This window comes from Alligator mississippiensis, chromosome 9 (assembly GCF_030867095.1).
Source record: "Alligator mississippiensis isolate rAllMis1 chromosome 9, rAllMis1, whole genome shotgun sequence".
Lineage (NCBI taxonomy): Eukaryota > Metazoa > Chordata > Crocodylia > Alligatoridae > Alligator > Alligator mississippiensis.
Window position 1 is genome coordinate 38041799 of NC_081832.1, and position 24270 is coordinate 38066068.

The window sequence follows — 24270 nt, forward strand, 5'->3', positions numbered from 1 at the left end:
CTGGCAACTGACTCCCCAGCCCAGCCTCTGGCTTCTTTACTTTTCATTCCATCCAGGAAGAGCACACACCAACTGCTGAAACTTCCTTAGCCGGAGGAAGGGTTTTTGAACTCAAAAGCTTGCTTAATAACTATTCTCCAACTATTTGGGTTGGTCTAATAAAAGATATCAAATTCACCCAAGGAAACTTGTCTGCCTTTGAATTAGTATTGTAATTTGTGTTAACAGATGATAGTCTGGTGTATTAGTAAAGGGTTTGTTGACACTTACTTGGGATTTATTTTACTGATTAAATTCAGGACATTGAAGATTTGTGTTGATAAAACCCTTATGCACTTGTCATACATTCTCTGTGTACATTATAGTATTCAATAGCAAATAGAAAAAAAATTGCATTTAACAGTGAAAGCAAAAATACATGTTTGTAACTTAGCTGGATTAATAAGAAAGGGTCTTTAATTTTGGCATTTCCTAAAAGAATGCTTTGTTTCAAAACTGAATGTTTGCTATGTAATTAGATTTTTACCTTTAAATAGGAAGAAGCCAAGTGCATCAACAAGTCAGTTTGTTATTTTGTATGTTGTTTGCTAGGCGTCTGCAACTTGCATTTGTTTATTTATATGATTTTCTTTTTGCCAGTTTATACACTAGGTCTGTCGAGCTCTCTGGACACATGAACAACTGAGGATTTAAAATACTGTAATAATAAATAATCATGATGTGAAAGATGACATAAAATTACCTCCATATTCTAATAAAGCCTGCCACTGCCATCCTTCAAAAAAAACCAACCCCCCCCCCCCCCCCAACCAAAACCCTGAGAATATAATTCACTCTGGTGCAGACACACAAGCTTTGTTTTGTCACTTTTTATGGTTGTACTTTAGCTAGAGTGAATTGAAGAGCCTGTTAGTGGATTCTGTACGTGTTGAAACATGCTCCAGCTCTGTGGGACTAAGGGAAGACATTAGTTTAAGGGTGTGAAAGCCCTTCATATCTGCAGGCATGCGCACAAAAGGATTCTTAGCAGCTCTGTCCTAATTTACCAGAGCAGTTTGGTTAAAATCTGAAGATGGATAGGTTTGGAGTCTGAGCATTGGGATTAAATTAAGAGGTATGGAAAGGACTCTTCTTTTGCTGCTGATAGGGCAAGACCTGGAAAAAGAAATGGGACTCCCTCATAATTATTACTTGATTTTATCTTACATAGTGGTCATGTCTAGCCATCAGTCAGGTTGAGGCTTTGTTGTTCCAGATATTAGACAAACATAGTAAATGACAGCCCCTGCTCTAAATCTACTGGATACAAAAAATGCTGGGCTCAATATAGACATTGGTTTTATGACACATTACAACCTGCCTGACATCTGATTCACCAGGAACATGTCAGACCTGACCTCTAACACTTTTCTTCCTTCCCCCCACCTCACTTTCTCTTCTTCCCTCCCCTCCCCTACTTTCTTTCTGCCCTTTATCTTCCTAATTTCCAGCTATTTCCTTTTTCATAGACAGCCTCTTTTCTACTTGGAATTATTATCACTGTAGCGTCTCCCTTACTCACCTTTGGCTTTTTCTCCCCTGCTTCCCCTCCCTCCCTTCCCTGCTTTACTTTTTGTTTTCCTAATTTTCACCTATTTACATTTTCACTGACCTCCTGTCACACTTTGAACTTCTCTCATATCTTGGAGTCTCAGAACAGCAGAGACTTCCTATTCCTGAAGAAGGATGATTGTGCCTGAAAGCTTGCCAAGAACTTTTTCTAATTACTCAGTTGGTCTAATAAAAGATATCACATCTACTCAAAAACCCAGTCCCTACTCTAAGGAATTTATAACCTAAAAGGTGAGAGATTCAGTTTCTGAGCTCCTAGTATAATAAAACAAATATCTGAAAAGTCCTTTATGCAGCGTTTTCTGACACACAATTTAATGGACAGGACAATACTTTTAAAGTGAAGAAAAGATGTATTTAAGTTTCAGTTCACAAAGTTTGTAAGATGCAAAAAAGAAATGGAAAGCATCTTACCAATCCTCCTGTATTTAGTTTTATTTTGTTTTCCCTAGGGTTCAATATGCCTGATACACTGAACTCGTGGTTTCTAGTAGCCCAACTTCATGTCTGGTAAGTGAAAGTTAAAATAATAAGATTATTTTCACGAATGCAGAATGAAGTTACCCTACTGACAAGGAATGTTCTATTTATTTTTTTCAAAATGGTTTACATTAGAAATTTTTTATTAGAGTTTAAACAGATCCAGAGAGAAACAGATATTTGTAGTATTCTTCAAAATCCTCAGTAGCAGAAAGAGCAAGGTCTTGAATCTTTCTAAAAACTCTCACTCTGACTGGATAGAAAACTGTGTTTTTAGTTGTTCTGGGAAAAGTTTATGTTTATGTAAAATTGGTTTAAATAGTAACAATTTGTGGTGATTTTAGTTGCTGGTTTTCAGAAGCCTTTAACAAATTATAGCACTGACATTTACACTCATAGCTCTAAACTCTACATGCAGGTTAAGCAAATTACAGATTGACTGCATGTAACAATATTTAACACCCTAAAACTGTATATTTTCTCCTTTGAGATTTTTTTTTTCAATACTACATGATTGAAAAGGTCAGAGGGATGTAGCCGTGATATACAAGGGAATACAGTATTTTTCAAACTGCCAGTTCTTTCAGGAAGTGAATTAAATTCACTACTGTAACATAAAACAGTTATATAAAGATTTTAAGGAATTGCTAGGTAGCAATACCAATTGGCTTGAAAGCCTATGTCCCTTACTCTTCTTCATTCCTCATCATCCTCCTTTCCCCCCTTATTTTAAAGAGTCTGAAATGTACAGATACATTTGGCAGCTTGTTCCATTTGAAAAAAAAACCCATTAGCATACAATTTGAAATCAACATTGCATATATACGTTGTGTTTAATATGTTATATTTCATCAAAGGTCCTATTGAACTGTATCTTTGTGGGCATATAATTGTGGTTGGTGTGGGCACCTTAAACAAGAATATCCTGTTTGGAGCTTAAATTTTCATTCTTAAGCAGTGGTTGTACTCCGGTTTTCTTGCTTTTCAAATATAAGTGGACTAGATGGAGAAACAAAGTTGGCCTTAAAAAGGGGGTGGAGGGCTAAAAATGTTTAATGGAAATATGAAAACTGCCTCTGAGTGTATGTCCTTTCTCTTAATTTTCATTGTACCTTATTAAAAAAAGTATCCCCTTTGCTGCTAATAACAGATACTATCTCTTATAGTTATCCATTCCATATGGGTAGCCTCTGTGGCAGTAGGAAGCAGTATTTTTGCTGCTAAGGAGAATTCATCTTCCAAGTTATTTGCTTTATTGAATATCCTGTTGTCATTTGCAGTTAACGAAGATAAAGGTCTTGGTTTTTATTTTCAAGGTGCTCAATGACCTGAACCCATTGTTCTCAAGAGATTACCTAAAGTTCTAGGATGAGAACCATGCTTAAAAACTCTACTCCTTTCACAATAGAACTGTCTGCCACAAGGATAAATCTCTTCTGTGTAGGAGTTAAGAGCGTTTTGGTGGCTGGTCTGTGACTATGAAACTAACTGCAGTAGGAACAAAGGACCATCCCCATCATCTTGCCTTCCACTTGAAGTGTTGTGCTCTCTTCAGCTTGACTTCTTTAACAAAATAATGGGCCCAAAAAACTTAAATACAGTACCACATCCGAACTTTCAAGCCCAATTTGTTAACTCAGGAATCATCCCTTCATTCTTCATTACCCTGTATTAATCATCACTGATGGCACCAGTCTGAGCCAATTCACTATCTATGGAACACCTAGGAACCCAAGCTCTGCATATGCCTGTTAAATTTTTCCAAGGTTTTTTTGTTTGACTATGTGAAAGAAAATAGTATGTGTATGTAGCTATCTATAATGTGATAAAGATGTACTGTGTCAGCTTGCAAAGTGATGTTTGGTTATAAGAGGAAAGGAGGTTCTGGTCAGATCCAGCCACTGGTCTTACAGTTTGTGGGGAAAGAAAGTATGCAAACATCCATGCTGAACAGGAGATAAGGGTCCAACATGAATAGGCCCTAATGTAAGCTGTGGCCAGAGAATCTCCCATTACGTGGGACTGCCTCAGGATAGACCACAGGCTCTAAGCAAAGCATAATTTCATTTCTGCAGCACCACTGCAAGGAGAAACAGGAACTCTGTGTCACTGAATTGTAGTGACGTGAACTTTTCCTGGTCTTATGCTAGCCTTCTCATGTCTCAGGTCCCAGGCCTTTAGACATCCTTTGAGTTTGGAATTGAAATACAGTCCTCCAAATCTTAGACTGGGCCCTGAGTGGCAGTGACCCAGGTACTAAATGTGATTGCCTCAGGATATCTGACTTACAGCATGGACAGGCATCACATTAGTAGAGATCCAAGTGCCCTTATGGTGCCCAGAGGGTGAGGGGGCAGGTGTCACCTGGCAACGAAGTGTTACAAATTGGCACAATCTGTCTCAAAAAATAACCCTAGATGAAATTGAAACAACTATGAAGTGCTTCACTGTGAAGTACCTTGTGTTATATTTGTACCCTCCAGCAGCATGCAGGAGGGATTTGTTTGGTCCACTAATATCCCACAGTGCTTTGCAGCCCTCCCCCATGCTGCTCTCAGGTGCAGCCTCTGTGACTCATTTCAAACTCCACTGCCTCAGGGTCATAGGAGCTGCTCAGCATGTGACCTCTTTTGTTATACAGCCAGGGTCAAAGGTGCACTGCACCTGCCACTTGCTGGCCCATCATCCCAGGAACATCAGCCCACTCAGTGCCATATGAGTGACTGTACCCGCTGGGCCTCAAACATCCAGTCTTGTGTGGCCTTGGTTTGGGAGGCCGGTAGAGGGTGTCCTACAGTCTCCTGTAGGCCCGTGGGCTGCCGTCTAGTCCCAGAGTGGCTTCCCCCAATCTCGCCTGCCATGACTTTGAATGTTATACCAGTGGGGGGGCCAACCACCCAGGGTTCAGTTGCAGCGGGCAGACCGCCCGGCGGTAGTCCGTGGGGCTCCACCTCCCCTACACCCCAACCTTACGCCAGCCTGTGGCGAGTTGTCAGATCTTCTGGGCCATACCTCCCAATGATGTTGTGTTTCTTGAGCTCAACGATCTTTGTAGCCCTATTACGCCCTCAACACTGCCTCCTGGGATGACTCGCTCACTTAGCTGTTTGGCTTTAGAAGGGCCTCCACTTGCCCTCAGCAGTCTCGGACCTGGGACTCTAAATTTAACCACCAATCAAACAAACAAGGAAGAGAAAGACGGTGCAGAGCTGTCTTGCCTGCATCGCCTCGCCATACCTCTCAGCCCCTCCAAAAGGGGGAAAACGAAAGGAACCAAGCAAACTATAAGTTGGGAAGGACCCCTCTGGTTTCCTCCCCGGTCCTACTGCTAGGATAACAGGGCATCTTTTCACCCCTAGGATCCCACTGGGGGCTGACCCGTCGTCTGGCCAGGGTTGACCGCCGCCCCTCATCCCGGCTCGTTTCTCCCCTCACCCTGCTGATCACAGTATGCAGTGCTGCTCTCCTCAGATGTGGTTGGAGGCGTTCTGCTTTCCACATCCTGTGGTACCTTCTCAAGTGGTTGGCTGCCTCCTATTCTGTGTGCCAGTGCCCAGCCTCCTGCCGTCCTGGTCCTCAGCCTCTTTTGCTGCTCACGGCCATTCCTGCCAGGAGGGAGAGTCTCCTCTGGCTCTCTTGTCCCCCTGACACTCCAACCTTTGTTGGTGCAGAGAGCTTCCTCTGGCTCTCCCGTTCCTCCAACGCTCCCCCCTTTGCCAGTGCAGAGAGCCTCCTCTGCCTCCTTGCCACGCTGATCTCCGCTGGCACAGAAAGCCCCTGCCGGCTCTCTCCTGGAGTATCCCTCACAGTGCCTGGCTTGAGTGTCGTCTTCTCTCCTCCGTGTATTCCAGGCAGTGCCCGGTGTCAGAGACTTCCCTGTCTCTGCTCTGCTCCTCCCACCAGCTTCCCTGGCAGTTTGCTTTATTCCTGGTAGCCGGTGATTACCAATGACGTCGCCGGCCGGTTTCAGCTGGATAAAGGCGCGGCTTATGACTTGCGCGGATTTCCTTTCTTCCTCCAGCTGCGTCACGGTTCCTGTTGCTGCCAGTAAGTCATCTCTTTGCATTACTTTTATATCTTTTCCCTTTTTACCATGTGCTCCCTGCCCCAGGGGGTCCCCGCTTATTATTTGGGGTTCTTTTCCCCATTCTTCCCCGGGAGTGACATATGCCCAGAATGTCTATGCTCATACCTTTGCCTGCTTTTGTGAAAAAATCTTCCTGGAGGTGAGTGGAGTTCATGGATCTAGGAGACCACCCAACATTTACTAAGGAAAAGCCATAATAGCAAGGCTATTTATAAATGGATATCAGCTGTGATGGTGGCTCGCAGGCACAGCCATGACTGGCATCAGTACCACACCAAGGCAAAGAGATTCAAGGTGTGGTACAAGAGACCCTGTGATGCCAAGCATGTCTTCAGAGTCCAGTGGGTAACATACCCATATTTTGAGGAACTGGCATGTGTATTGGCCAGTGAGACTCCACAGAGACTTGCTTTATCACTAACTGTGGGACAAATTCAGAGCTGAGTTATAACCTCAATGAAATGCAGTTGGAGAACCATGAAAAAGCTCTGTTCCAGACTTCAGGCAGGAGTAGCCCCAGGAGGGACAGGAGCATACGAGGAAGTTCCTTCTCTTGTTTGGGACTATCAAGCAAGATATTTACCAGCTGTTCAGTCAGGACAGCTTGGATGTAACTGACATAAAGAAGCCAGGACCATCCTGTCAACATCCCTGATTAGCCCTTATTCTCTTGTATTTGACCCTCATCCACTCAGTCCAGTTACCTGGAGGGAATGTATGCACAGCCAGCCCCTGAACCAGTAGGTAAGTAGTAGTACACCAACTCTTTGCCAGTGTCACTAACCCTTCTCCTCCCCTTTCTCTGCACATCAGTAGCCCTCCACTGACTAGTGATCAGCTGCGTCCTACCCCCAGGGCACACAAGCATGTGTGTGTGTACATGCATATACATGCGTGCATATTATGCATCTGTCATGATGGAGATCAGTGAGAACTGAGGGGTGGAGATCAAAGCCTTTCAGTGGTAAGTTTACTTCGCTAGATTGGAAGGAGAGGAGGCCTAGAGGTAGCCTGAGGATCATTTGGCACTGGCAGGCTGTAGTTGTGTCCCATGACATCAAAGGAGCAGAATGTTAACAAATTGATATATAATTATGGTCTGCTGTACGTGGGTATCACTACTTAAGTCAATTTGTCAACTCCTAATTTCCCTTCTTCTGGCCAACTTTCACACTCCTTTCCCTCTCCTGTCCTCACCAACTCTCAGTGACTGGGTGAATGTGGCTGGTTGTTCCCATGCAGAAGAAAACCCTAATGTTTATCCAGAATAGTGCTCATATTTGCAAATATAGGCAACGTTACACAGTGCAGTTGGACTATGGGTGGAGAAAGTATTAACACAAGTTGGTGCTCACTTATGATCCCATGACACTTTCCTCACCCCAACCCCCATCAGTAATCAGTCACCACAGCAAATGGTGAGGTTCACTGTTCCAGAAAATCAGAGCATAGCAGGAATCATGTGCACTTACCTGGTTAGTCCACTGCTTGCACAGAACTGTGATTCTCTTCCCTCTGTCCATCTTCTGTCCCTCTTTCCCTCACTGTTGAGGAATGTGTAACAAAGGAGGGGGAAAGCTATGAGGGAAAATGGCTTGATTTGCTTTTTTTACAGCAGAAAGAAGAATTCTGTGGCCTTCCCATTCAGTTATCTTTCCTCTGTTGCTACTGGTTTGAATGTCCAGGGATCAGGGTACAGTTTGTAGGCTATAGTTTAAGTATGATGGCATCTGGGCAGGATCGGAGAGTGACTCCTAAACATCACAGACAGGTGCTGGCATGTAGCAGGCTGAGGGTCCTGGCTTGGGCATGGCGTGTTGGTTTAGCGGGCTGTCATCTGAGTGACAGATCTTCACAGCCTCAGCAAGGCAACTGTGTAGGAGAGGCATGAAAGTCTTTTGCAGGGTGTTTCCAGATAGTGAAGTGGCATGCTCTGGGAACTTGGTGTGTGACTGGAACCCCCGACACGGGCACCATTTGCTTATTATGATAGTCTGTTAACAGAGAGTTTTATTGTCATCAGGTCACTGGGGGAGAAGTACTCAAACTTTCCAGAGGTATATTCAGTCAGTCATAATTTTTCATGTTGAAAGGCAACCCTCCTTCATCTGGGGTGCCACCATTGCTCTTTTGAATGTTTCAGGCAGAAGGGCCTTCAGATAGGACCACCTTCTCCAGGAGAAGCAGGGCTGAGGGGGAAGGATTCCTTCCCAAAACTGCAAAAAGCTCCTGGCACCCTACTGTCAACAAATGCAGCAACATATCTATTATCCACAGTAACATGGAAACACCGGAAAAATGGTCCACAATCAGTCAGATGAGATTCAACAAGAACAAGTGCCAAGTCCTGCACTTGGAACAGAATAACTGCATGAACAAATATAGACTGAGGAATGAGTGGCTAGGCTGCAGTATTGCAGAGAAGGACCTGGTGGTAGACTATAATATGAATATATGCCAACAGTGTACTCTTGTTTGCAAAAAAAAAAAAGCCAACAGCATACTGGGTTGTATTAAGAGGGGTGTCACATGTAAATCAAGGGAAGTGATTCTTCTGCTCTGTTCAGCACTGCTGATGAGACCTCAGCTGGAATACTGCGTTCAGTTTTGGGCCCCACACTTCAAGGAGGCTGTGGACAGATTGGAAAGAGTCCATTGCAGAGTGACAGTAATGATTAGAGGCCTGAGGCAAGACTTATGAGGAAAGTCTGAAAGAATTAGTGTTATTTAGCCTGGAGAAGAGAAGACAGGGGATTTGATAACAGTTTTCAAACACCTAAAGGGTGATTTGCAAAGAGGGTGGAGATGGGCTTTTCTCTGTGGCTGTAGGGAGCATGACTCAGAGCAATAGACTTTAGCTGGAGCAGAGACAATTTAGGTTGGGGATTAGGAGGAGCTTTCTGACTTTAAGAGTGATCAAGCATTGGAACAGACTACCTAGAGAAGCTTTGGAATCTCCATCCTTGAAAGTTTTCAAGAGCAGATTTGACAGACAAATTTGGCTGGGATGGCTTACTCAGGGTTGATCCTTGACCAGGGGGCTGGACTAGATGACATTGTGAGGTCCCTTCCATTCTTGCTTTTTTGTGATCCTATGATCCTGCAAAAAACCCCAAAAAACAACCCCATAAAACTGGAGTGATTTTTGGATGTTGCGGTTGTGGATGCCAGCTGAGGACACAACCCAGCCTGAACATATGGGGAAAGTCCCATGGCAGCTCACCAGTGTGACAGCCTTCCAGTGCTTTGTCCTGATCCCTAAGGCTAGCAAGGAACACACCAGGGTTTGGGGAGGGGTGCATTGTATAGCTAAATTTCCCCAACCTGGAGACTTGGGACATGGGTACTTAACATCTTGCGTGCTAGGATGTTAAGTGACCCCTGCAGTGGAATTCAAAGACTTGTTTGGAGGGTCATTTCTTATCATCAAATCATAAAAGTATAAAAATGACCACTTATGTTTTTACTGTCATTTAAGAGTCGATACCTAACAGCAAGATGCTTCCACTGTTGCAGTTAAGGCCCAAGGTCACAGCCGGAAACCACAACCCATTGAGTTCCCAGGTACAGATGAGGAAAATGAAGAGCAAAGAGTGTAGATTTGTTTGTATTATGGAAGAAGAGGAATCCCCATAGAAGAGTGGAGAGCAGGGATGGAGCATTTACCAGGATTAGTGTGCTGACCTGGTGAGGAAGGCATTTCCCAGGCCAGGTATATATGGTATTTCAGGCACATCAGAATGCTGATGCTGTTAGCTTGGCGAAGTAGACAGGGCAGATACTAAAGAACAGTCTCCATGTTGAGAGGGATGCATAGCAGGCTGTCAGCTATGTTAGATGCCCAGAAGAGTGTCCAAGTTGCACTGTTTTGTCTCCTATTCCCAGGCCTCTCCTATCCAGGCATACGTATGTCCCATACCTGAACTCGGGGCCACTGTAAATTCCACAGCCTAGGGTTATCCTGTCCAACCCCTATTCATGCTGTACCAGGGTCAGGGCTATTCTGCTTAGCTAGCCCCAGTTGGTGCTCCTCATGGTCAGGGCTGTCCTTTTCAGTCTGTCAGCATCCCACCAGGGTCAAGGTTACCCATCTCAGCCCCAAAAAACAACTTCCTCAGGTCAGGCTTACCCACCCCAATCCCAAAGCATTCTCCCTTCAATCAAGGGTACCTGCCCCAGCATGCACTCCTACCACCTCCAACCAGGCCAGTGTTACTTGCCATAGTTTCAAGGAACCCCTACCCAGGAACACACCTTCATGCCTCAGGCAGAAGTTTATTCACCTCATTCATGTTTTCTGCTGCCCTGTGCCCTCTCAGCCACTCTGATAACAGGCCCCAAGCACTCCTTCACAAACACAGCCTCAACACTGTCCTACTCTTTCTTGCAGCCAGCTTTACCATGTCCCCAAGGCAGGGAGATCCCTACCTTCTCTCCCATGAGGACTCACAGTCCCCTTCCCCATGTGGAAGGGCCCTGTCCTTCATGGAGGATTCGGGGATATGGGTTAAGGAACAGCTGAACTCCACAAAAAAAATGGAGGGCATTTTTTAGCTGAATATAGCACCCTTTGACTTCTACACGTGATGTGGCAGGATCCTGTCATGCCACTTGATAGCCACTCTGCCTCCAGGTACCTAGTGAGCACAGCTTGGTGTGGCAAGGCCACATTTAAGGTTCCAATATCTCACCTTCTCTTCCTCCAGTTCATCCCACTTGTAGTTCACAAAAAAATGTTGTTGGTTTACAGTACACACCACTTGGATGTTTGCCATTTTTAATGAAAAGCTCATTTCACTGACAAACAAGTACACACATTGGCCTGTGCACTGATTCGCTTTCTACCCTACAGGCTGGCACTACTAGAAGTAGTTTGTCAGGGTATCTCTTACAAGAATATCCTGACAGTTGTGTTTGAAGGGTGCCTGATACAGGCTGGTGAGCTTTTGGGCTTCCTCTGCCTGGTTTTCTTCTGGTCTTGGCTTGACAGATGTGCAGAATACAGGCTAAAATGACATCTGGGGCAGGTAGTGTTGGGTAGCATCTAGGAACACCCTCAGTGTCCTCTACTGTGCCTTGAAGTGCCCAAGTGCACTCTATGATTATCTGCAGCTACTCTGTTGGTAGTTAAAGTGTTCCTCATTTCTAGGTATCCAGTGTAGGGCTTCATGAACCATTGGAAATGCATTTCAACTGGATCCCTGTGCTGCAGCAGGACAATGGTCACTCCAAGCTTGATGCAGGTACTGATGCAGGCAAGTGCTTGCTATATCATTAGGAAAACAGGTCTTATATTTACGAAGACCCTATTGTGGACTTTCCTTATCCACCCAGTGTCACCTCAGTGAGCTGTCCCCATTAGTGCACAATGCCCTGCAGCATGGTGGAGAAGTAGCCCTTGTGGTTGATATATTTTGAACCATGGTAACACTGGGCAGAGGATGGGAATATGTATGATATCAGTGACCCAATGTAACTGAGAAAGCCCACATGAGTGAACTTTACAGGTGGGAGGGGCAGCGGAAACACTCCAAATTGAAGTGCTTCCAGTTAGGGAAGGATTTGAAATTCTTCGCGTGTCCGTTCATTAAGACTCTTAGGCTCAGACCCTGCAGTTTTGTTCCCTGAGTAGGAGAGATAAATGATGATGGGGCAGTCACCATCAGGCAAAACGTCCTTTGTTTAGAAGAAAAACGTTTCACAGGAGACATAACGATAAAATACCTGTATACATGCCTACTTTTCTCTAAGGTTTGCCATTCCTTGGAATGGGAAGTACCAACTTCTTCGGCCTTTTTCACAGACTCTCTCTTGCAAGTGATATGGGCAGCTGTTATGTGCGTCATTTGTGCCCCAGGTGCTTAGTTAAAGGATGTGCTGGAATTGACTTCTTGGAGTGGAGTGAGGGCAGGATGCTGTTGCTTGAGCCTCTTCTTTCCTGCCCACTCCATTTTGGTGCTCCAGCTATCAGGTGTGCCTCTGGGAGATGTGAATCAGAGCAGAGGGGGAATGGGAGGAGGGTGCTCAACTTGTGGCATGCTTGCCAAAAAAAGTTAGCTACCACTGCCCTAGACAGTATCTAACACATCTGCCATCTCCCCAGGAGACACTTTTAGTGTTTGATCTCCAGGCTCCTAGTTTCCGGCAAACAAGACCTGCAGGTTGTTGAAGAAAGGATCCTTGAAGCTAATGGCTTTCTTCAATGTCCTTCAAGTGTGTGTCAGGCTGCTAATATGGATTTTTTTGTTTGGACTCTCCATGAAATGATTTAAATCTAGATCAATACATTTGTGCAGGAAATTCTAATAACCTACCTTCTGTAGTATTTTATAACTGACCAGGTCATTATATAATAGAATATTCATACTGTATTACATAGCAGGTTTCTTAGGTTAAGGTATGGCAGCTTCTTATCTGTCATATTCCTTATCAGATGCTCCTATGAGGCTGGAATCAACAGCATTATTTAATTTGAAATGGTGTTAGTTTCACCACTGCTTATGTTAGTTTGGCCACTGCTTTAAAAGGCCTGTGTGAAGTGGTTTGTATTCGCTTCAGATTTGGCCAAGTCGGGGGACATTGATTCGATTTGGTGTTTCGAATCACTGTCCTGAATTGATTCAGCTGAATTTGATTCAGAGATTTGGCTGCTGCGGCCGAATCTCTGAATCACATGGGCCCATCCCTCGCCTGCTCTCCCAGCCCTGGCAATGGCTGCCCCACCTGCCCCAGCTCTTGGCACTTTGAAAAAAAAACCCAAAAACACCCCTGACTCACTGGGTGCTGCTGGGCAGGGGGGCGATCCCCACTGCCCTGCACTACATGGGGGGCTCTATCACGAGCCCCACAACCCCTGCCTGCTGTCTCAGTCCCATGGCTGCCCTGACCACCCCAGCTCCTGGCCCCTTAAGGAAAAAACAAAAAAACCCCGGTCTCACTGGTTTCTGCCCCATGGCGCTGCAGCGGGCAGGGACTGCCCAAATCATCGAAGCTCTCTGTATCTTTTCTGAATCGATTCAAACCTTTTTATTGGTCCCCTAATTCGATTTGGATTTGGAGATTTGGCCACCAAATCAGGCTGAATCTCCTCTGAATTGAACCAGTACCCGAAGCTTCACATAGCCCTACTGCTTAATGGTGACAAATATAGGCTCTGAACAGTTGAACACACATCCCCTGTCTAATTTGTATCATTGTATATAGTTTTATGTACATTGAGATCAGAACAGGACAGACATGCAGTTACACTGGGATAGCTGTGTAAAGTAGGTGGCTTGTTATGATACCTTACTACTAGGTGGCAAGTAATAGCCTCAGTGCTTTTCACAAACAACTACCCTGGAATGATCACAGGCAGACAAATGCCATATTTTCTTGCATACAGCACATCTCAGAATATAATATGCACTTTGTTTTAAAAGGCAGAATTAAGGAAAAAAAGATTCTAGATTTATGGCTGCACAGTGCAAGGACAGAACCTAATCTTCAGCTGATTCTCACCTTCCTTTTCTTGCTTAGCCTGTAAAATAGGAGGAGAGAGATTGGGAGCAGCTAGCAGACAGCAAAATTGTCCTAAGAAAGGTTAGCTTGATTAGTAGAATATCAAAACCATTAAAAAGGAGAGATGGTTGTTAACACCTGCGGAGTGGCAAAGAATGACCGATCAAGTCAACTGATTCCCTGAACTGCTTTAACAGTAATACCACAGCTGCTGCACTGTGGTGTTACTTAGCAAAGCACTGTGTTTCTGTCCCTGGCAGAAAATCAGCTTCTCTGCTTAATACATGTACCCCAATTTTGGGGTGCTGATTTCTGGGGAAATGATGTGTATTTTATGTGAGAAAATATGAGATAAACAGATGCAACTTATCCTGGTAGAGCTTTCTTCTTGATTCTTTCCTAGTAATTTTCCACCAAATTGGATTGATGGTGATTTTGCATCACCAACTGGTATTTTTTTATACTATTGTAATGCTGATTGCAGTGGTATAAACATGCTGGCAGTCCAGGATCATAGTTAGTGCGAAGTAATTTAATGGTAATTGATCAGGTATGAAAGTCAAAACTTTGCCTTTTACTAAACAATTTTTAAAATGAAAGTTAAAGAGTATATTTTCAAGGCTGTTATGGAAATCTGAGTCTAGGTTGGCTGTATTCCACTGGCAGGAAAAACAAAAATTTTAAATGTATTTTTGTGTTGGAATTGTTTGTTCTAACTTGATGTGTTGTTTATGTATAATAAATGTTTTACAGTATAATTATCTTCATTTTACTTATCTGAGCTCTTTTTGCTAGGCAATAGATTCCTAACTTCCTTAATCCTAACTTTAAATTGTTGTACTGAGACAATCTCTGTAAGGTTTTTGCATCTTAACAGCAAATTTGGGCCAGATTTTGCTTTTACATGCAAATATTGAATACCTCTTGATTTCAAAAGGGTCTGTGCTTATGCATGTGGAGACAGTTTGGTTAATAACTTTGATTTCAGTTTATTTGCAGCATAATTTATGTAAGATGATCATGATGGCTTTAAAAATTCAAGTGTTTTAACTGATAGTATATAGCCTAGTTTTTATATTGTCAGTGAAGAACAAAAATTTCTGGTTGAGGCCCCCCTACCCCCCACCTCAAAAAAAAAATCCAGACTTAATGCTTGAGCTTAAACATCGTAATTTAAAAATAAATTATGCAGACACTTTTTTAAAGCTAGAAATCTGAGCATGGAACAGTTTTACCTTTAATGGTTTGACAAAGATGAGTCAGTCTTTGAATGGACTACAGAACATATTCTGTAGTGAAACAATAAAACATTTCACACTGTGTTGATCTAGGTAGAAGTTTTATAGCCTAAGAAAATCTGTGTCTTTCAAACCTCAGATGGCAGGTGTAGTAACAAATTACTGAAGTTTCAAATAAAGTACAGAATTCCATGACCTCACTCTTGGTGCTGCTCAACTGCTCTATGACAGCACTATGCATCCAAACACACAGTGTCCTTTCAGGCTTCAAGGGGAACAAGGTTTACTCTGAACACTACTCCAGTTCTCTGCCATCTGTGATTGATTGTAATCATTGGTCTCCTGCACTCCTGCTCCTCCCGAGAAACTGCAGACTGGATTGGAAGCAGTGTATGTGTTGAAGAAATCTGCCAGGACTTGTTTGCGTTTTTTTTTTGTTTGTTTGTTTGGGAGGGGTGGGGGTTCAGTACCCATACTACAGGTCATAAAAATACTTTTCCTAGCCCAGAGTTAAGTTCTCAAACTGATTTTTCTCTAGTTTCTTATGAGTGGGGAAATTCATAAAATAAAATGATGATTATTGATGAGAGTGTTTGTATGAGAAGTTGGCATTTAAATAAACAAGGCAGACAAAGCAGCGGGGAGAAAGTGTATTTTCCTCATGTTAATCATGGGACAGGCCCAGAGAAAGTGACCCCAAGGCACACAGGAAGTTTGTGGCATAATTAGTACTTTGACTTGCATACCCTGAATTCCAGCCAACAAGACTTATATACTTTAAGTTCCAGGGCCTTAACCATAAGTCTCTCTCTCTCTCTCTCTCTCTCTCTCTCTCTCCCCCCCCTCTCCCCCACTCTCTCCCTGACTTCTACCCACCCCTGGATGGATACATCTGATGGAAAAATTGTGCTGCCACCCTGTGGTGGGATCATCAGCTCATCTTTATGGCCACATGAGAAGTCTACGTTAATTAGCCTTGGCAGTACCCACACAGCTCCAGTGTTTTCCAGGAAGAAACCTAACACACTTTTTGTGTGTCATAATTTTTTTGACATAATTTTTTATGGTGGCAAAAAAGCCAAGCATACAGACATCCATACCCCTTGTTGTGCCACAAATTTGGTTTATGACAGGAGGGTGTGGTCAGCCTGAAGCTGCCTGTACTCCAGCCACCCCGGGAATGCAGTACTGGAGCTTCAGGGGAATGCCTGCCTGGCTTCTCCCATTTGGGATTCCTCTGCCTCCTGTCAACACTCTAGTGACACTCAGCTAATTGGTGAACCTAGCCCCTGGACCACACTGAAGTGTCAGTCTTACTGTGGCGCAGTCCTGGGCCAGTCATCTCAGCCCTGGAAAGTGTGTTCATCACTTTGGTGCACTTCTTGGGCTGGGATTGACAATCAGCTAATTGGTGGTCTCAGCTTCATTTGGTGATGCCTACTTATATGTTCTTTCTCTACACTTTGGCTCTACTCCTTCTATTACTGTCTTACTTCCATCTCATTGTCCCCATCAGTCTGTCCTTTGTCTGGTTTCCTGCCCCTCTTCTCTTCCCCTCCACCCCCCTTACCCTCCCACACAACCTGGCTGGCACCACAGATTCTCTTCCAGCTGCTTGCAGCAGCCCTACACCTGGGCTGTAGCAGCTGTTTGGAGAGGCTGGAGACAGTTCACATGCCATTAGTAAAACAGGGGCCAGATCAAATGGCTGGCTAATTAGCGCACCCATAGTAAAATCTGCACTGAATCAGAGCTTCACAGATCAGATCTAATCCCTTTGCAGGCTGGATCCAGTCTGTGGAGCATAAATTATCAATCCATGCTCTAAACTTGTTATTTCTCAGTGACTCACTTCCAGAGCAAAGTCTCCTACATTTATGAGTAAGACAACCTCGTTACATGATCGTAAGCATGACCCAAATATGAAGGAAAAATGATTTTTCTTTTTGCAGATCAAGTCTGCAGATATTTATTATAATTTCTATTGAAACAGAATGCACAATATACTGGGAAGTGGTCATATTTTTAGGAATACATACAGTCTTGTCTACACTAAAGAAATGTGCAGGTCTGAGAACCAGTTTTATTTCCTAATCATGCGTTATTGTTCCTAGTTGTTCACAAGTGCTTGCAGGCATACAACAGACCCTGTAGTGCAGATTACATTGCAACAGTTTATTTCTGAGGTGCTCTGGTGCCTACTTTATATATTACAAAAGTTTACATGGATGAACCTAGTTTTTTCATTAAGAATGGTAAGATAAGTATTCAGACAGCACTGCAGCTCAGACAGCTTAAGACAGTTCAGGACTATTACTCCTTGTCTTCTTCCCTGTGACCACAGAAAGTAGGTAGTTATCTTCCTTTTTATTATATATTCTTTTGGTATTTTAAGACTGTTATCGAATACCCCCTTAGTCATCTCTTCTCCAGACTAAGCAATCCTAGGTATTCCAACCTTTCCTCATACATCACGTGTCCTAGACCTCTAATAATTGTTATTCTCTGCTGTACTTCTCCTAATATTCCCTTACCTAATTTGTTGAAATGTTAACTAGAGCAAACTCCTAGTGCCTTCTCCCACATCTAGACTGCCAGTACAAACAGAAATAAAAAGAAATACAAACCTGTTGTCAGAACAGTCCTGGCCAAGCTTGCAGAGTTTTCCCCAAGATTCAGACCAATTTTTAAACTGAGTCGATTGAACCAACTGTTATGAATCCACAATATTTTGAAGTATTCATGGAATGTCATGTCTCCTTGAATTTGTTTTACTGATGTGGTATGTGTGATATCTCCAGATAGATAATGTCAAGTTGTGTTTAGTCATATCGTTCTTAGGTTTGTATGAATTGTAGTATTCGGTATGAATGTATTTTATAGGTTATAGTGGGGCCAGATTACATAATATGATACGATTTTTTTTAAAACGATGATGATTTTTAGGTGTTACTTCCTAAACAATGAGTTTCATGCCAACAAGAGAATCAAAGCCTAAATGACTAAGAGAACTTATCACTGAGAATTAGTATCCAACCTTGGTGGATATGATGGCCAGTCAAATAGTCTCTTGTGGACATGGGTGACTGGTGCCTCCTGAGTTTGGGGGGCCACCCTCAGAAACTGCTGGTGGCATTGGTGCCTGGGACAGGGCTGATGAGCACCCACAGAAGCCGCCAACGGTGTCAGTGGCAGGGCTGGGGCTGGTGAATACCCATAGAAACTGCCAGCAGAGTCGGCAGTGAGGACGGGGCTAACGAGTAACCCCAGAAGCTGGCAGTGACGGGGGATGACCCCACGTACCCCCCCCTCTTCCCCAGTCGCCTAGGCTTGTGGATGTGGTCTGAGGCATGTGAGCCTTCAAGAACAATGATGAACATTTAAGAGAGAGGCCTACGGTAAGAATGACACCTGGAAACAGGCTATTCAAAGAAGGGTGTTTCTCACAGTAGATAAGTAAAACTATTACCTATAGAGAGAAATGATATCCAAAGATATCAAATTAGAAATCTCTAGGTCTGAAAGTCTGTGATTATTCCAGTTATAATTTGATCAAGAATGTAATCTGACTTGTCAGTAGGAGGCACATGGGTAGCAGAAAGTTTTATATATTATTTACTTTCCAATAATTTTGTAGAAATATATGAATGGCCAGATAAGATTGAATAAGTAAGCCTTGCCAGGAGAATAAGTCTTTGTGTGATGTTTCCTGGGCATAAGGTACTTCAGTTCTCCAGTAGCTTAGCTGTGCAATGCAGGCTGAGAGCATGCGGGTGCACAGCTGCGCAGTTATTGTAATTGGAATGAGAGTGGTGTAACTGTAAAGGTGTGTTTTGGATTGTCAAGCAAACCTGATCACAAGGCAGGTTGATAAAGGTGTGTCTGTGTAAGTGTAAATAAATATTTTTGCAAAAAAAATGCAGGCTGACAGTTAGGGAGAAGACTTTGGCTTGGATAGAAGTGAAAGCTCCGTCTTAAAGCTTAGGGCTAAGATGTAGGCATGAGGTAAAATCATTATTCTGGTATTTTCTTTTGTTTGTTTGTTCTTATATTTCTATCTGTATCTCAGCATATAGTTACTGCTTTTTATGATGGCTCTTGATTGCTTACCCTGAAGGTGCATCTCAGTTGCATCGGACCAAATTTAGAGTCAGGGAGTATGTTTGCAATTAGGGCATCTACATTTGCAATTAGGGTGAAACAATAAACTCTGGAACACTTTGTGCCAGAGTAAATTCCTCCTAGGTGCAGCATCTAGACATGTGCCTGGGATAGCAGCAATTTGAGCCATGGCAGAGCAGCCCTGGGGTGGCAGGGGACTTGGCGGTGGGGTCAGCTTAAGGCTCCAGATGGCAGTGTTGGAGTTGGCAGGAGCCAGGGGGCTGGCTTTCAGCTGGCTGGGCTGACCAGGTGCAATTTGTGCCCGCTGTCAGCATCTGCACATACATTTCAGTGTACAGACTAGCACTCGCATTTGCAGCTGAAGAAGTTGTTTGAGGTTGGGGGTATGCCTGTAAATCAGGATATGCATGTTCACCCATGGCTACCTTGCAATGGTCATTGCTTTCCATGAGGGATTGGAAGTCGCTAATGATGCGTTCTACCTGGGGTCTATAGGTGATGACCAGAAGGATTCTGCTGTCCTTGTCATGGGGTTGGTGTTGTAGCAGATCATAGCAGGATCTAAGTCTGACTCTATTAATTTGAGCAGCTATGGTTTTGTATTGTAAGTGTAGGAAGCCCTGTTCTAGATTCCTAAATTGTGCATCCTGGGCAGTGGGATTAGAGCAGATGTGGTTATAATGTTGTTCCACCTATAAACTACCTAATGCCAGTTCTCTCCAAATCATCCAGTCTTGTTGCAGACCAGATACGAACTGTGTCCTCTCATCAACATAGACCAGGTTTCATTTGACCTAGTCACATGGATCTGGGGTTCATTTACATGCTCCTTCACCAACATCAAACATGCCATCTACATTGGCCAGATGGAGCCGTGCATACATAAATGAATGAGTGGATACTGATTTATCATCGATTCCAGAAATGCACAAAAGTCCATGGCAGAACACGTTAACCTCCCTGGACATTCTGTCACTGACCTCAGTGTAGCTGTCCTTAAACAAAATTTTAAAAGCCACTATGAACGTGAAAGTGCAGACCAAGATCAGCCACAGGCTGGAATGTGTTAAGCATGGTCTTGACAGAGATTATGGATTCTTATCCCATTACCTGGACTAGCTGTTAACTCCAGCTATTAACCTCTGTGTCACTCTGTGGTAACTGCCTTGTTAACCTAGTCAACCCATTTTTTTGCCTCTTTCACCCAGGTCCCTTTCCTTTGTATTTAAATTCCTTCCTATTCTAAATCCTTTCTTTTGCAAATCCATTCATAATATCTGACAAAGTAGACAGTTGCCTACAAAAGCTCGTTCCTCTCTGAACCAGGTAGTCTTTAAGGTGCCACCCTGCCCTACCTTCTTCTGTCTTACTATTGTGTAATGAGAAGAAGGAACAAAGGTGGGAAAGAGGGAAAGCAGGAAGTTAAATGGTGCGTGTGTGTGTATTTATATTTATTTATTTAAGATTTTAAGAAAAAACTGGAAAGCAAATTGATCTCTGTTGTTTGCATCTTTCAGGATGTGTCTGGTACGTATGAAACAGGAGGGTCGAACTGGGACTTTTATGTGTCACCATATAGTTCATTTTATGTGGGACGACGTTAAACAGCGTGGGAAAATGTTGGGGGTAAGTTATCTTTCTTTGCTGTCTTGACTATTTTTATGACCCGGATCATTTAATTCATTTTTTACTTTACTTGGACCACAGCAATTGTTGAGGGATTAAGATAGGTCCAGAGCTGAACTGTTTCCATTTAGGGTTTCAGTATTTTCATGCTGTTGAAAGAACCTTGTCCAGCAGCAAACTAAACTTTAAAAATAGAAAACTTAGAAGGATTAATATACCAGTTGGGATTGCATGCTCATGGTTATGACAAACCATGACAGGGGATGCTAGGAAATTGGTTCAAGTGACAATCAAAAAAGGGGAGATTAGCAAAGGGGTTAGAAGGGCTGTTGTATCCTTTTGCCTGTGCACTTCTTTGTTTTGAATTTTTAACAGTGAAATTGTGAGGTTTTGGTGTAGGGAATCGCTTCTTTTACATGTATAAGGATATATACATTTTCAGATACTGTTAATAGGAGTTGCATCAACAAGCTAAGCAGTTTCTCTGATTCTGTCTAATGCTTTCTTTTTATTCTGTATGTATAGTCCTAGTCTATGGACACCCATGCATTTCAAGTGCTCCAAATCCTGGTTGAATTTGGAGCATTTAAAATGTGGAGTGCTTCAGCTCTATGCAGGCATCTAGTTTTTCACCTCCTAAAGGAAGCCCTTCAAATAGCCTGTCTGTCCATGCCCTAGAAGATGTTGGTTGTAGGGAGGAGACTTCATTTACACCATTAATGATCATTTTTTTCAGTTGCTATAATTTCCTGAATTCTCATTTGTCAAGATTCTTTTACCCATTTAGTTACAGCAAGTGAACGCAAGGCCGGTCATACTTTGAAATCTGTTCTTCAGAATAAAAATTTAGTGGGGTTTCCATTCTACAGTGGAAAATACAGCATAAGTACCTATTCATAGGTATGTTCACTTACTGCCATGTTTAAACAGTGTGTTACAATATCATTTGAGATGGGACAGCCCCTGATTATCTCTATCAGTGCAATTCTCAGTGCTGTGGTTTGTTCCCACAGGCTCACTTTCAGGAGACTGGGAATTAGGTATCCAGCCATGCAGTGGTTTGCAGGTTGTGGATTACAAGTTATATGCAGAAACTCTTGGGCAGCCAGAACTGAGCACCATTCTGGGAGCAAGTTTTGAACCTTGGGCGTTAATTGTTGTACGTAAACTGGCTGTCTCTCTGGCTTTACTGTATGTGCTGGAAGCAAGTTTGGTTTTTTTGATGATATCTTTTTATTAGAACAACTGTGTAGATGGAAAAATGTTAGGTTTTTGAGCACAAGGTTCTCTTCTTCAAGTCTGGGGAAGAAACAAGTGGAGCTTAAGCTAAATACCAGGAAAAACATAGTGAATTTAATATTCAAAAGAAAACAGATGCTTAAGGAAGTGGAGGACTGCTGTAAATTGGGAGCAAAGAGAAGTAAACAGAAATTGTTTCAAAGTAAGATAAATTTAGTTGAATAGATAACTTAATTTTATAAAAGAACAAAACCATTCAGAAAAGAAAAAGAATCATTAGTACCTTTCACCTACTGAGAGGTTAGAAGATACACTAGTTCATTTACTGTACTTTACTTGAATATATAGTCACTCCTCCCTTCTCCTCTTCCCCCTTCCTTCCTCCTTGCTTCTCTCTCACTCCCTCCGTGCATAGCCTAGCTCAGCGTTTCCCAACCTTTTCCATACCATGGCACACTTACATAAATAAAAAAAAAATTGTGGCACACCAGACCCGGGGGATATCACCAAAGGGAGCTCTAAACAGTTCATCCAGAATCCCTCTGTCACCCCCTCTTTCAGTCTACTGTATATGATTAGTGAGGCCCCACCCTCCGTGAGGTGGAGCCAGATCAGTCTGCCCTGTGCCTTATCTGCATATAAATGTTTGGAGGATCCCAGGACTTGTGATAAGAATACCCTGTTCCAGTTACAAATGGGGGCTAATTAGCATTTATTGGGGAATCTGGAGTACGATGATGATGATGGGCAACTACTCAAGAATAAGTAAAATTGCCTTCCAAGGATCTTAATAGTGAGTCCACAGGTGGTTCCATAGCCCAATTCTAAATCCACGTCTTGTTGCAGTGAGGACAGATGTTTCCAGGAGGGATAGGCACTGTGTTGCTGCGTTGGATGTTCTGCTGTTCTTTTAGTTTGTTCCTCTTTTCCTCTTCTGCCTGTCGACGAGCTGTTTCAGTGTTGAGGTCCTTCCCAAAGAGTTGTCCTCCATTTTGGTCAGTCCTGAGCAAGGGTCTCCTAAGTGTTGATGCTGATGTTACACTTCTTCATGTTTGCCTTCAGGGTGTCTTTGAAGAACTTTTTTTGTCCTCTGCTACTTCGCTGACCTTCTTTCAGCTATGAGAAAAAGATTCTCTTTGGAAGGCGGGAGTCAGGCATGCAAACAATGTGACCTGTCCAGCAAAGTTGGGTTTTGGTGATCACGGCCTCAATGTTGTTGGAATTTGCTTCAGCCAAGAGGCTGATGTTTCTGCATCTATCCTCCCAGTTAATCCGATGGATCTTGCGAAGGCACCATTGGTGGTACTTTTCCAAGCTCTTGAGATGTCTTCTGTATGTGGTCCAAGTTTTCGAGCCACACAGCAGAGTTGGAATGACAATGGCTTGATAAACCCAGAGCTTCATTTCAGCAAGGATGTCATGATTTAAGAAGACTCTCTTACTCAGATGTCCAAAGACTGAGCTTGCACATTTCAATTGGTGTTGTATTTCCGTGTCAATGTCTGCCTTTGATAAAAGATGGCTTCCAAGACAGGCAAAGTGATCCTGCTCTCCAGCAATGTTCTGTTGATTTGAATGGAGCAGGGGTTTGTTTCTTCATTTGGAGCAGGTTGGTAAAGGACTTGCATTTTCCTGACGTTTAGAGTTAGGCCAATATTCTTGTAGACTTCTGAGAATACATTAAGAATCTGGAGTACAAACACATACTGAGCAGTGCTGAGCTATGGGGTTACCATGGCTTGAAATGCTTTTGAGTCTGCTGGGGCCCAGCCCAATGAACTATATGGTAAATCATGAGCCTTTTGGCTTTAGACTAATATCATGCATAGTTTGTACTCTATATAAGTAAGTACCAAGGTGCTGCTTAAAAGTGTGTTTTTGGAGTACCTGTGCTAAAACCTGCAGCAGTTTCAAAAAAAGCAAAATGCATATTATTATAGACAAGTTTATTTCAAAATCAATGTTTTTAAATTTGTCCCTTACTTCTATGTGCTCAGAGAAAGCAGGGTCTAACACTAAGGTAGGGAAGCTGCAGGGGGAGGACTTTGGGGGGGGAGGGGGAGGTGCAGAGGGCAAGGGATATACCCCTGGTATATCAGTGGCAGGGGTCAAATTCAAGACAAACCTCCAGTAATTAGATTCCTGTGTTTGAAAATTATGGCAAATGTATACATTTTCCATATATAGAATCTAAGTCAGGAGCAGGCAAAATATGGCCTGTGGGCCAGATCTGGCCCACCACGGCATTCTATCCAGTGCGTGAGATCCCTAAAAAATTTTAGAAAATTAATATTTATATGCCCCTGGCTACTTGTCAAAGATGACAGGAGCCAGTGGCAGTAGGACCCAAGGGGAGTCTCCAGCAGG

The 24270-nt window shown here is 43.2% G+C and overlaps 1 protein-coding gene across 3 annotated transcripts in view; it reads left to right on the forward strand.

Moving 5' to 3' along the window:
* Positions 1-24270, forward strand: part of LOC102560254 (ubiquinol-cytochrome-c reductase complex assembly factor 1) — a 150215-nt gene that overhangs the window by 48145 nt on the left and 77800 nt on the right. For all 3 annotated transcript variants that reach the window (XM_014598389.3, XM_019485556.2, XM_014598386.3), the window contains 2 exons: positions 2064-2121; positions 20556-20664. In XM_014598389.3, the coding sequence (XP_014453875.1) occupies positions 2064-2121; positions 20556-20664 (167 nt within the window). The remainder of the gene's footprint in view (positions 1-2063; positions 2122-20555; positions 20665-24270) is intronic.